The sequence below is a fragment of the Erpetoichthys calabaricus genome, chromosome 3 (genome assembly GCF_900747795.2).
Source record: "Erpetoichthys calabaricus chromosome 3, fErpCal1.3, whole genome shotgun sequence".
In the NCBI taxonomy this organism is placed as follows: Eukaryota; Metazoa; Chordata; class Cladistia; order Polypteriformes; family Polypteridae; genus Erpetoichthys; species Erpetoichthys calabaricus.
This window is the reverse complement of record NC_041396.2, coordinates 208,738,747-208,752,127: the sequence shown is the minus strand read 5'-3', so window position 1 is coordinate 208,752,127 and position 13,381 is coordinate 208,738,747. Positions and strand designations below refer to the sequence as shown.

Below are 13,381 nucleotides of genomic sequence, written 5' to 3'. Positions count from 1 at the left end.
AATGCTGATCCATCCAAAATACCACTGATACAAATGAATGTTAATTTTTACATTTTTGTTTTTTAGATGGAAATTAAAGTCCACATATTCTTTTCTCCAATTAACTGGGATGATCTGAACGCCAAGAAACTTACTCCTCCCTTTAATCCAAATGTAGTAAGTATTATTTGTTTTTACATTGCTGAACACAGGGTAGCATTGTTGAGCAGATCATGTTGTCTACACAATTTGTATAGCCCTGGTTGATTCCAAGATTAAGTATCTATGTGCAGTTTTTCTCATTCACCAAGGCTGTTTTTTTTGGGGGGGACTTTGTAAATCTTCCAAGTAGGGAGTGTACCGTATCCTATGGACAGGTATAATGGTACATTGCATCATCCGGGGCTGTTGGCGTAACAAGTCTTCAGCTCCCTCTAGACTCATGACTAGGAGAAAGTGTCTATAAACAACCTATTAATGTAAAATTATTTTAGGGCATGCACAGCCAAACCCAAAGACTTTTCTTCTCGGTCAGAGAGAGACTGACTTATTTGACAATGATGGTGTTGTGCATTTGAATTGCAAATTCTGTTTCAATTCTTGTTAATGGTCGTCTGTTTTTTTTTTTTTTTTTTGTTTTGCTGTTTAGACTGGTCCAAATGACTTAAGGCACTTTGACCCAGAGTTCACAGATGAGCCTGTTCCTGGCTCAATTGGACAATCTCCAGACAGCACCTTGGCTTCAGCCAGTATCAAAGAGGCAGCTGAAGCTTTTCTTGGATTCTCTTATGCGCCCTCTGTGGACTCCTTCTTGTAATTGTAACTAACAAAGTAAATATTTCAGAATCCATCTCGCTTCACAGAAGCTCAAGTTGGAAGTGGACGTTTTGCACTTTTTTTTTTTTTGTCCCTTCGGCAGCTTTTGCAGTCTTTTAACATGTTATGAGGTTGGTTGTATTTCTGACAACAAAATACATCAAATCTTTGAAGAGCATGTGTCTATTCATTTTCAAACTTGATTCTGGAATGACTGGTGCTACCTTCTTGTTATCTGAATGGTTGAATAACCACCTACCAGAGGAGAACACTTGAGGATTTTTTTTTATGTGTTTGAGAATTTTGTTCCATGTGCCTTTTTTAATTTTGAACACCTGAGGAGGACTTCAGTTAAACAAGGTTTTTTTGGTTTGAGTCGTTGTGTTGGACTGCTACAAAGGAGCGAACTGAGTGGATTAATTGTGGCATCGTTGTCTCTTCAGTCTTCTATTGCTTACATGATTTTCTTAGACTGACACTACAACGTGGGGCATTGGATACTTCTTCCACATTTGGAAGATGAAAAACAATTTAAATGTTTTATTTTTTTTTTATTTTTACTAAGGAATAAAATGGTTATAAATCTACAAATTGCTTGTGGAGTACTGCTGCTATAAATGTGTGTGTGTGTGTGTATATATAGTATTCTTGGACCAAAAATGTATACATTTTTAAAATGCCCCATAAGCAGAGTCAGACTTTTACATTTGTGTAAATTGTCTTGTGAAAATGACATTAAACCACATTTTTACACTTTACATTCCATCATATTGTAAGTTTGAACTGTACATAGGAGTTGTTTTACTGCCTAACTTGTGTATTTAAAATAAAACCTATAACAAACTGCAAGAATTGTTTCAATGTTACATATTTTCATGTGTTTTCCCTTTTTGTTAAATGTGCTTTTTGTGTTCTGTGACAATGTTGGCTTGCAGTAAATGTGAATGCTTTTTAAGCTGACTCTTGAACTTTTTTCTTTTTCTTCATCCAATGAGTTGTCCAACATATACACTACAGCAAGTAATTTTTCATTTTCCTATTATCTGCTACTTGTGCCTGTTTACATAATGCCATTCTAGTGTAATAATGGTATTTGTAGATCAGATTTCACAAATCCAATTATTCAATTTCTCCCCCTCCCCCCCAGATGTTTTGTGAAGACTTCACTGGCAGCTTATCAAAGTTAAAAAACAAGTTTGAAAGTTACAAGCTTGAACATTTTTCTTTGTTGAGATCACTATATCTCTGTTTAAATCTGCACAAATACTAGCAATGACCCAAAAATTACTTTTTTCTATGTTTGTCCAGTCTCACCATTCAGTAGTACAGTATATGTTCTTCACCATATAGAATGTGGTCTGTATTTTCTTCTAATGTGCCAGGCCATGTTGCATATATGACAACAATAATGCTTCAGTCTACACCTCTCATTCAATGGGTGAGCCTGAGCCTGCAACTGCTCCAATTGTGGAAATATATGTACAGTACTGTAAACTATGTGGGCATGGTGCTCACAATGTAGCCATGTTTGCAATGCTTGATGTCTGCTGTTTCTATCACAGATTGTGTGTGTGTATGTATGTGTGTGTGTGTGTGTGTATATATATATATACTGGGCTATAGTTCCTGACTTCATTATACACAGTTGAACCTCTGTGATGGCTTTGAGATTTCTAGTAGGTGACATTTCTCTCCAAATCAAGGGTTCTGCACTCAGCTTGCACTATGTAAGTGTCCATTTTGAGTTAATCAGTTGCTTTAATTACAAAGTTTTCAAACACCTAAGAGCTACTGGACTCTTAATATAGTTTAAAGACCTGTTACGGAAGGCAATTACAATTATTTCCTTGCACTTTATTCTGATTACAGTACCATAGACATGTAGTAACTTCTTCTTCTTTCAGCTGCTCCCGTTAGGGGTTGCCACAGCGGATGATCTATAGAAATGTAATAACTAATTTAAGAAAATAAGATAAATTCCTTTCTATTAAAACCTAATTTCATTCTTTCTAATAAAAACTAATTACAAGATTACTTGTATCTATTTATGTTTATAAATAAATTTATATTAATATTATGTTATGGCAAATGCTTTGTGGAAACTCAAACAATCTTTGGGGGGGAAGAAAAATCAAAGACCAGCAGCAGTGTAAAATATGGGCCATTTTTGTTCTCGTTAAAATTTTAAAGGCTTTTAAGGGCAAGAAGTACTTCACTCTCCAACAATATTCAATTATCTAAACAATGTGGTAAATGTGCTGTAGCTTAAACCACATTGTATATACAAATAGTAATAATATTATCTTGTAAGTAAACATGTTTAAGAGTTAGAATAATTTATCTTGAGAGTGTCCAGTGCCCACAACATGCTAACCATACTAAGGTAAATGCCATGGGAATATACCTGTAGTACACAAGTGTTCAAGAATGAGAACTGAACAATATAATTTTAAAATTCTTCATATTTATCTTTTCAAACGAGAACAGAGAAAGAGCAAGTCACATTTACCTTATTCCATGTTCACCTTTCCATTCTAGGCCATTGCTGGTCATTCTATTGGTTCCGGGTCTTGGTGGCTGAAATGAATGAACAGATGCAGGATTCAAACCTAGGACACTGGATCCATGCTGATTCCACCGATTACCAAACTAGGCCAGAACCAAGCCTGGTAGTATTAGGTGTGAGGGATGTCCCATCTCTGGACACGGCTCATCTATTGCAGGGTCACTCACAGCTACACTTGTGATTTGTTTGTTTAATAACATGAGGGTGTTAGCTATTAGTGTTAATATACATGTTATTTTTTATTGTTAATAATCAAGTTCTGAACAGAGCTTTAATTCCTATTAGTGAACCATGCTACTCTTCCTCCAGTGCATTAATATAAATTTTCCATGTCAAATTTGTCATTCTGTAACTTCGTGAGTAACGTGAAGGTTGCATGGCCTCTGGAGAGGACTGTAAAGTGTGTTACACCCCATCAGGCAGGCAGTGTGGGGTAGTGAATAAGGCTTTGGACTTGTGGGTTTAAATCTTGCTATTGACACTGTGTAACTTCACCTGTCTTTCCTCCTACTAGAAAAGCCAAAGAAATGTAACCACCTGTATCTCAGATGTTGCCTTGGATAAAGACATCAGCCAGATAAGTAAATATATTTGCCGTCCCCTGCAGTTCATAGCACATCATAAAGCACTGGAAATTTGTTAGAAATGTGACAAATGAGAAGACTACTGGATGGGGAGCAGCACTGACTCCAAGGGAAAGAATGGAGCTTACAAGAAATTTTTTGAATGACAGTTTTCATCAAGTTTTTTTTTGGTTACTTGTTAACTCAGCTGTCCAAATGTCCTATCCAGGGCTGGACCATCCATATAGACAAAACAGGCAATCATGCAGGAAAACCAGCAGCCAAATTGATCACTTTAAACTATCAAGTGACTCATTAGGAACTTGTTGGCTGAGCATGTCATCCTATCAAGCTCTCCTCTAATCATGTTGAATGGCCGAGGTCACCTACCACTGACTCTAAGACACTGGCTCCAATTCTAAGGAGTGGAGTGAGACACAGTCAATCCAACACATTAAAATCAACCAGTCTGCCAGTAAATATAAGAAACTAGAGTGGTAAATGAGCAGCCAAAAACATAACCTTAGGTGAATGCAGCTTCTTGAAGCTAAAACTGATGTTAAAATAAGTAAATAAATAAAGCAAGACTACCCCGGAAGTACAATGACAGAGGATGGTCCTAATCAGCAGGCTACAATTTCCATGGAGCGTGGACTGGCACAGAAAATTTGATACAGAAGAAGCAGTTCAGGTTGATGTTAAATGTTAAAAAGGTTAGGCAAAGAACGGTAGACACATTGTAGTATGGTGGGGAATAGTAAATTAGAGACATTCAGATCTCTACTTGATGTTATTTTGGACAATCTTGCTGAATAGGATGGGTGAATTTGTCGGAGTTGAATGGTCATCACAATTCTTTTCAAGTTCTAATGTAGGTCCGGTGCTCATTCCTCTGAAAGGTGAGCTTAATTAATACAATAATATTTATTAATTTAATACTGCTATTTTAGATATTTAAGCCTGGTTTGTGCTGAAACATTATCTCTAGACGTCCAATTTATCTATCACATGCATGAGAGAGAGAGATTTGAATTGGTGCAGCGTGTTTCTATTGGACCGCCATTAAAGCATCAGAAATCTTGTAGGGTCCACGTTGTCCTATAACACACTTGGGTTGAGTGTTTAATGTTGAAGTGCCATAACAATACACTATTTACTCCTTATGAGATGTTGCCTATTGGCTGTGATGATACTGCTATTTCAAAGGGGCAGCAAAACTGATTGGTTGCATCAGGAGCTTTGAAAATCTGCCAAGGTCTGTGTTTCACCTACGTAATTTAGCAAATTTTGTAGAATTCTTATGATCCTTTTTAGGATGCTGTGCTTCTCAGTTTCCACCTTAAAAGAACTTCTCCTTAATTTCCATTGCTGTGTTCGAGTACAGGATTCACATTTTCCTTTTGCCAGATCAAAGGTATGATAATTTTAAAGATATGGGTGAATTCCCAGATACAGCTTTCTATGTTTATGACTAAATAAGTCTAATTTCCTTAGCTTGTGAGAGTAGGACATGCTTTGTATTATAGTCCCCAAAGCTGCACACTTATACTTCTACTTGATTAGTGCAAAGTGCTTTTTATGATATAACTATAATTATATTTTCTGTTCCATTTTACCTGTACAGTGTAACAGATAGAGTATTTGTCCACCTCTTGAACCCTCAGGTACCACTCTGAACACCAGATGAAAGTATATTAACTATTTATTTCGTTATTAAACTGTGCACAAAGCACTCCACACACCACACTACTCATATAAATCACAATAAACTACTCCAATAAACCAATCCTCCTCGCCCAGACACTTCGCCCTCCTACCTCCCAGCTCAGCTCCATTTCTGAAGGGAGGCGGCCCCTTTAAATAAGCACCCGGATGTGCTCCAGGTGTGTTCCCGGCAATCTCCCACCGACACGCCCCAGTGTGGCGGAAGTGCCGGCTGTCTCTCCGGAAGCACTCCGGGTGTCCCTGTTCCTCTTCCCCCCAGCACTTCCTGGTGTGGCGGAAGTGCTGTGGTCCAGGGTCCTCCAGGTATTGGGGTCCTCCTGGCATCAGGGCACCCCCTGGCGGTGGCCACGAGCCCCTACAGGGTAGAGCTTCCAAGCTCTGTACCCGTGGCCCCCAATACAACCAGGGAGGATGCCCCCGCGTGTCCTGGAGGAGGCACAAGCCCTCCTCCACTCCTCCTGGGTGTCCCGGCCGGGCATGAACGCCCGCCGGGCACCACAACAGGAAGAAGGAGAATGCTGCATCAAATAAAGTGACTTTTGCTGTTTATACATAGTGAGGTTACATTATTCAGCAAACATTTTTTTCATTGAGATAGAAGTTACATTTCAATCTATTTATCTGGCAAACACTTCTACAAGGGGAGTTAAAAAATGGGATTTATGAGAAAATGGAATGAACCTTAACAAAACTGATAATGCCATTTCTCAATGTAGCCTCCACCCTTCTCAATGCTCTTGCGGCACCTGCCTGGATTCCAGCAGAATAAAAGGTTTGGTCTTGTCCTCGCAACCACTCATGCACCCGAGTTATTGTCGAACACTACATGCTGAGGGGTACTACAGTCACTAGTGCAAGTTACTGTGACTTGCTGGAGACCAATGTGAAGCCTGCCATTCGATCCAAGTGGCAGGGACTGCTGTCTCAAGGAGTCCTTTTGCTGCAAGACAATGCGTGACCACACACTGCTAAGAACACCAAGGCTTGTCTGGAGAAACTGAAGTTTGACGTATTGCCACATCCTCCTAATTCGTCAGATTTGGCACTGTGTGATTTCCACCTTTTTAGACAGCTAAAAAACATTTGTGTGGTCGTCGATTCAAGACAGATGACAATGTGAAGAAAGTGGTGCACAAGTGGTGGCGATGACAAGACAAAACCTTTTACTCTGCTGTAATTCCAGGCACTTCCAGGCAGGTGGTGCAAGTACATTGAGAAGGGTGGAGACTACATTGAGAAATGGCATTATCAGTTTTGTTAAAGTTTGTAACATTTTCTGATAAATCCCATTTTCTAACTTTAGCTTGACTCCCCCTTGTATTACTCACTTACATGTGAGGAAAATCAATTTTAGCATGAAAATTTGAAGTAACCAACCTCAGAATGGCTGCATAGCTCAGTTCCCCTTAGATGTCTAGACCCAATTGTACCTTTGCTGGTGAAATAAGAAATCAGAAATGCTATAGAATCATTATGTACAATTGTAAGTGCCACAATAGTGAATTACAGCATGCTCTGCACAATTGACAATACTACCACAACTACTGCACTCTATTGTTAGATTTCATATCCATCCATTTTCTGAAGATGGTTTCCTATTTCAGGGCGGCACCAATACTGATGTCACCATTTTAAGTCACGCTAATCTGTTTGTCTTTGGATGTGACAGGAAATTGGAGTCCCTGGAGAAGACCCTCAAAAGACACAGAGAAAATGTGTCAATACCAAGCTGGAATACAAATCCAGGAATATTGAGCTGTAATATTACAGTACTAAATAAAGTTTGTTCTATCTATCTATCTATCTATCTATCTATCTATCTATCTATCTATCTATCTATCTATCTATCTATCTATCTATCTAGTGCCTTTCATATCTATCTATCTATCTATCTATCTATCTATCTATCTATCTATCTATCTATCTATCTATCTATCTATCTATCTATCTATCTATCTATCTATCTACCACAACACCATGTAGTCCAACGGGCAGCCAAAGAATCTTTCCCCACAGACATTTCCTGCGCATTGAGAATAAGCTTGCTTTCTGTCCAGTTCACAACACAACTTTATAGGCAAGAGTTTAATCATTTCAAAATTTGTATGAAGTGTTTAAAACAGTAAAACTATATATAAATACAGAGAAATGTCTAACAATTCTTTAAAGCGGGTTTTGAATAGAAAATAATTCTTTAAAGAGAGTATTACATAGAAATCAATATAGTTAATGCAGTAAATGTCTTTTTCTCATGTTCTAGACCTAAGGTGATGTGCTCTAAAAGCATTACCTAGTACAAAAGCACCATCTGGTGGTAACATATCTTGCTGTGTTAAGCTTCATGGCTTCCAGCGGTTTATGTTTTCATGGATTCCAGGTTTTCATTCTCACTAAGCGCACGTTTCAGCTAGTTCATTGTCTGTAAGATTTAAGCAATGTTATGAGATAGTGGACTTTCATATGGCTGAAAGATACTGGTAGTTAATTAATCACTTGAAGTTAAAGTCAAATGAAAAGTAGCCATTCAACTGTAATAAAGAGGAAAAAGACATTACATGTATAGCGCTTTTGGTGCAGCATCCTCTTGGATGATGTGACGGCAGGTTATTTTTGTGCCAGCATGCTTAACACACATTAGTTTTTAGGTGGTGAACAGATGAGAGAAATTAAGCCAATTAGCGGCAGGGGATGATTAGGGGGTCAAAATGCCCAGGCCATGGTGAGCAATTTAGCTTAGACATCAGGAAACCCCCTCCTCTTTATGAAAGGATGCCCTGAGATTTTTTATATGACCACAGAGCGTCAGGATCTCAGCTTTATGTCTCATTCGAAGGATGATTCCATTTTTACTGCACAATGTCCCTGTCACCGCACCGGGGCATTGGGATCCATACACAGACCACAAGGTAAGTGTCCCCTGTTGGCTTCAGCAAAACCTCTTCCAACAGCAACCCAAGCTTTTCCTAGAAGGTCTTCAATCCAACAGCTGGCCAGGTGTTAACATGGTTAGCTTCAGGTGGATTACCTGTCCTGAAGTGCATAATATAATATAATATAATATAATATAATATAATATAATATAATATAATATAATATAATATAATATAATATACTGCGGTGGGTTGGCACCCTGCCCAGGATTGGTTCCCTGCCTTGTGCCCTGTGTTGGCTGGGATTGGCTCCAGTAGACCCCCGTGACCCTGTGTTCGGATTCAGCGGGTTGGAAAATGGATGGATGGATAATATAATATAATATAATCCCTTTGTCCAAATAGGGCATACTTAATGTACATACCTACACTCATATTGGGCCATTCCAGAGCTGCCAACTAACTGAACATCCACATCCTTGGGATGTGGAAGAAATGCCCAAGCAGTCATGGTGAAAGCATGCAAACTTTTTACAGACAGTACCTGAGATTAGACCTAAAAACCCAGGACTCTGGCACAGAGAGACAGCTGTGCTATCCAGTGTTTCCCCTTTCCATTCCATTCTCTGATGGCACAAAGAATTCACAAAAGAATTCTCTTCTCTTTGTCCCACAGTCCTGGATTTGAAACTTATGCTGGGTCACTGCCTAACTTTTCTGTCCAAATACCATGGAGACCTGACATAATATGGGCAACTCTAATCTGGCCCCTGTGTGAGTGCCCTGAGATGGGATGGCATTCAGTGCTGCTCTGTGGGATCCCCTCCAAACCTGAACTGCAATTACTGTATAGTGCATGGTATTTACAGTATATCTGAAACGAGAACTATCAAGATGCTGATTACTTTGGCCAAGGGTGTCACCTTATCTGTTAGCCCAGCAGGTCATGTATGATACAATGTTTGTTACTTTTTCCACAGACAACACCTTTCTTTAAATTGTTTCACATAGCTCCTTTATTTTTGTCCATTTATTATTTTCCCATTTTCAGGAAACACTCAATGCTTCTAATAGTATATTTGTTTAAATTTGCATGTTCAGATGACTATGCTTTTCTCCAAAACTAGTCCACAGAGAAAGCCATATCTCTTGCACTTCATACTATTCACAGATTCCAGAATAATCATGCTGGGGTCCTCTTTTTACAGTAGATTACATCTCTATATTTAATATTGCTGTAACCGACCACCAGGTACTTAGATACGGCAGACCTGGGAGTTACTTCCATCCTCTGCTGTTGGATTTTGAGCCTCCTAATTGGTATACCACAGCACAAGGGAATTGGCAGCATCACCTCCTCCTTGCTGACCCTCAAAACAACCACTTCACAGGATTATGTGCTGAGGCCCCTAAACTGCTCCTTGTTCACCTCTGTGAGGCAAGATGCAGCTCCACCATCAACACTGATGAGATGTCTAAAAGAGAAAAGGCCTTCAGACCCACTCAGTAGTATCAGGACCAAGTTCTTACCAGCACAACCAAGGAGCTGGTCATAGACATCAGGAAGCAGAGGGCAGACACACTTCCATCTACAGAACGTCGGAGCGGATGCTGTGGAAAGGGTGTGCAGATTTTGATTTCTCACAGTTACCACCAGCGATGAACTGAAGTGGCTGTCGTTAAGAAGGCTCAGGAGTGCCTCAGATGTCTTTACCTGTAGATTCTTTTTCTTCTACAGTACAGGTGCACAATGGAATTTGTTTTCACTGGCTACATAATATCTGGTTATGGCATCTATTCAGCTCAGGAATGCAAAGCCCTACGTAATATGGAAAAGTCAGCTCAGCTTCTTACAGGCAAATTGCTGCCTTCTGTTCAGCACACACATAATGTCATGCCCTCAGAAAGGCAAATCGTTTTACTCCAACATTCAAATCTGGGCAGGGATAACTTATTATTAAACACCTCAGCTGTCCTGCACAGTTGCAATATGCTTTCTTTACAGGACAAGTAGCATTCACTCCAATAGATTAATTTGTAGCTTTTATACTAAGTCATTAGACTACTCAACAGCCACACATAGACTACTACTACTATGTGAATAATCGTGGCTTATATTATACTGAATGATGCTGTACTTTAGTAGAGTGTTGTATTTACTAATATGATACAGAAATGGAAAAAGATGATCTGCTATGGCAACCCCTAACAGGAGCAGCCGAAAGAATAAGTTGTATTTACTAAATGTTGTTTGTAACTAACCTATTGGAGATATACACAACAATAAAATTGAACATTAACCTAAATTTGGTGACCTGGGCAAATGGTAAAGAGTTGGATGTATTGTAGCGTAACCTTGGCAGGAGATGCAAGCAGCAAATGCTGCCAATCCTTATGTCATTTTTGTTATTTATGCCCATCATTCTTCTGTCCTGGTTACTGTGTTCATTTTGTACCTTCTCTTCATGCCCATGTACCTACCTTTACCTCATGTTTGTGAAAAGGCAACTCTATATTAGCTGTATAGTGGCATGCAAAAGTTTGGGCATCCTTGATTAAAATGTTTGTTAATGTGAATAGTTAAGGGAGCAGAAGACGAAGTGATCACCAAAAGGCATAACGTTAAAGATGACACATTTCTTTTCAGAATTGTATGCAGTATTAATGTACTGTTTTTGTTTCGTACAATTGTACAGTGCAAAAAGGAAAGGAGCACCACAGCAATGTTTGAGGTCCCAGATAATTTGTACTACAGTGTCAGACCTTAATTAGCTCAGTAGGGCTACGGCTTGTTCACAGTCATTGTTAGGAAACCCCATGACTCCTCAACCCGTCCCAACAATCAGCAGCCATGGGCTCCTCTAAGCAGCTGTCTAGCACTCTGAAAAGTAAAAGAATTGATGCTCACAAAGCAGGAGAACGTTACAAGAAGATAGTAAGCAGTTTTCAGGTAGCTGTTTCTTCAGTTCATAATGTTAAGAAATGGCAGTTCACAAGAACGGTGGAGGTCAAGTTGAGGTCTGCAAGACCAAGAAAACTTTCTGAAAGATCTACTCGTTGGAGGCAAATAAAAAAACTCCACCTGACTGCAAAAGACCTTCAGGAAGATTTAGCAGACTCTGGAGTGATGGTCCACTGTTCTACTGTGCAGCGACACCTGAACAAATATGGTAGAGTCAGCAGAAGAATATGTCTCCTAAGTCTTAGCCACAAAATTCAGCGCCTGAAGCTTGCAAATTAACATCTAAACATGCCTGATGCATTACGGAAACAAGTCCTGTGGACTGATGAAGTCAAAATAGAAGTTTTGACCACAATGTGCAAAAATATGCTTGGAGAAAAAAAAGGGTGCTGATCCCGGGAGAAGAACACCTCTCCAACTATTATGCACAGAGGTGAATCAATCATGCTTTGGGCTTGTGTTGCAGCCAGTGGCACAGGGAACATGTCATTGGTAGAGGGGAAAATGGATTCAAATGAACAACAGCAAATGCTGGAAGCAAATTTCACACCATCTGTAAATAAGTTAAAAAGAGGATGGGTCCTACAACAAGATGATAATCCAAAACACTAACAAACTCTACAATGAAATACCTCAAGAGGCACAAGCAGACGGTTTTGCCATGGCCCCCGACCTAAACATAATTGAAAAATCTATAAAGACAATAATACGCGATACAGTGATCCCTCCTCCATCGCGGGGGTTGCGTTCCAGAGCCACCCGCGAAATAAGAAAATCCGCGAAGTAGAAACCATTTGTTTATATGGTTATTTTTATATTGTCATGCTTGGGTCACAGATTTGTGCAGAAACACAGGAGGTTGTAGAGAGACAGGAACGTTATTCAAACACTGCAAACGAACATTTGTCTCTTTTTCAAAAGTTTAAACTGTGCTCCATGACAAGACAGAGATGACAGTTCTGTCTCACAATTAAAAGAATGCAAACATCCTCTTCAAAGGAGTGCGTGTCAGGAGCACAGAATGTCGCATAGATAGAGAAAACAATCTCTGGCAAACAAATCAATAGGGCTGTTTGGCTTAAGTATGCGAAGCACCGCGGCACAAAGCTGTTGAAGGCGGCAGCTCACACCCCCTCCGTCAGGAGCAGACAAAGAGAGAGAGAGAGATAGAGAGAGACAGTTTGTTTTTCAAGCAAAAATCAATACGTGCCCTTCGAGCTTTTAAGTATGCGAAGCACCGTGCAGCTGCACAAAAGATAGCAACGTGAAGATAATCTTTCAGCATTTTTAGACTAGCGTCCGTATCGTCTAGGTGTGCGAACAGCCCCCCTGCTCAATCCCCCTACGTCAAGATCACAGAAAGTCAGCGCAAGAGAAAGAGAAAAGTAAGCTGGGTAGCTTCTCAGCCATCTGCCAATAGCGTCCCTTGTATGAAATCAACTGGGCAAACCAACTGAGGAAGCATGTACCAGAAATTAAAAGACCCATTGTCTGCAGAAACCCGCGAAGCAGCGAAAAATCCGCGATATATATTTAAATATGCTTACATATAAAATCCGCGATGGAGTGAAGCCGCGAAAGGCGAAGCGCGATATAGCGAGGGATTACTGTATAAGACATTGAATGGATCAATGTATAAAATTTACTAGGAAGAACCTCAAAAATCACAAGATTAAGGTTTTGGAATGGCATCTGAGGTTGCCAGACTTGAGCATCATTAAAAATCTTTGGGTAAATCTAAAAATGTGTTGTGCACATAATGTAGCCTAACCTTTTCCAAATACCACACTTATTCCTTAATTTTTTATTATTTTTTACATTTTTTCAGTTCATCAAATAAACTGTAAATGTACATTCACATTTTCATAAAATGTCATTGTTTTAGTTTGTTTGCTGTTAA

At 39.5% G+C, this 13,381-nt stretch overlaps 1 protein-coding gene across 4 annotated transcripts in view; it reads left to right on the top strand.

Annotated features, from left to right (window-relative positions):
• sgk1 (serum/glucocorticoid regulated kinase 1) overlaps positions 1 to 1,755 on the top strand; it is a 183,931-nt gene extending 182,176 nt beyond the window's left edge. For all 4 annotated transcript variants that reach the window (XM_051924958.1, XM_028797746.2, XM_028797747.2 and 1 more), the window contains 2 exons: positions 67 to 156; positions 629 to 1,755. In XM_051924958.1, coding sequence (XP_051780918.1) covers positions 67 to 156; positions 629 to 796 — 258 coding nt within the window. In that variant the 3' untranslated portion in view covers positions 797 to 1,755. The remainder of the gene's footprint in view (positions 1 to 66; positions 157 to 628) is intronic.
• The last annotated feature ends 11,626 nt before the right edge of the window (positions 1,756 to 13,381 follow it).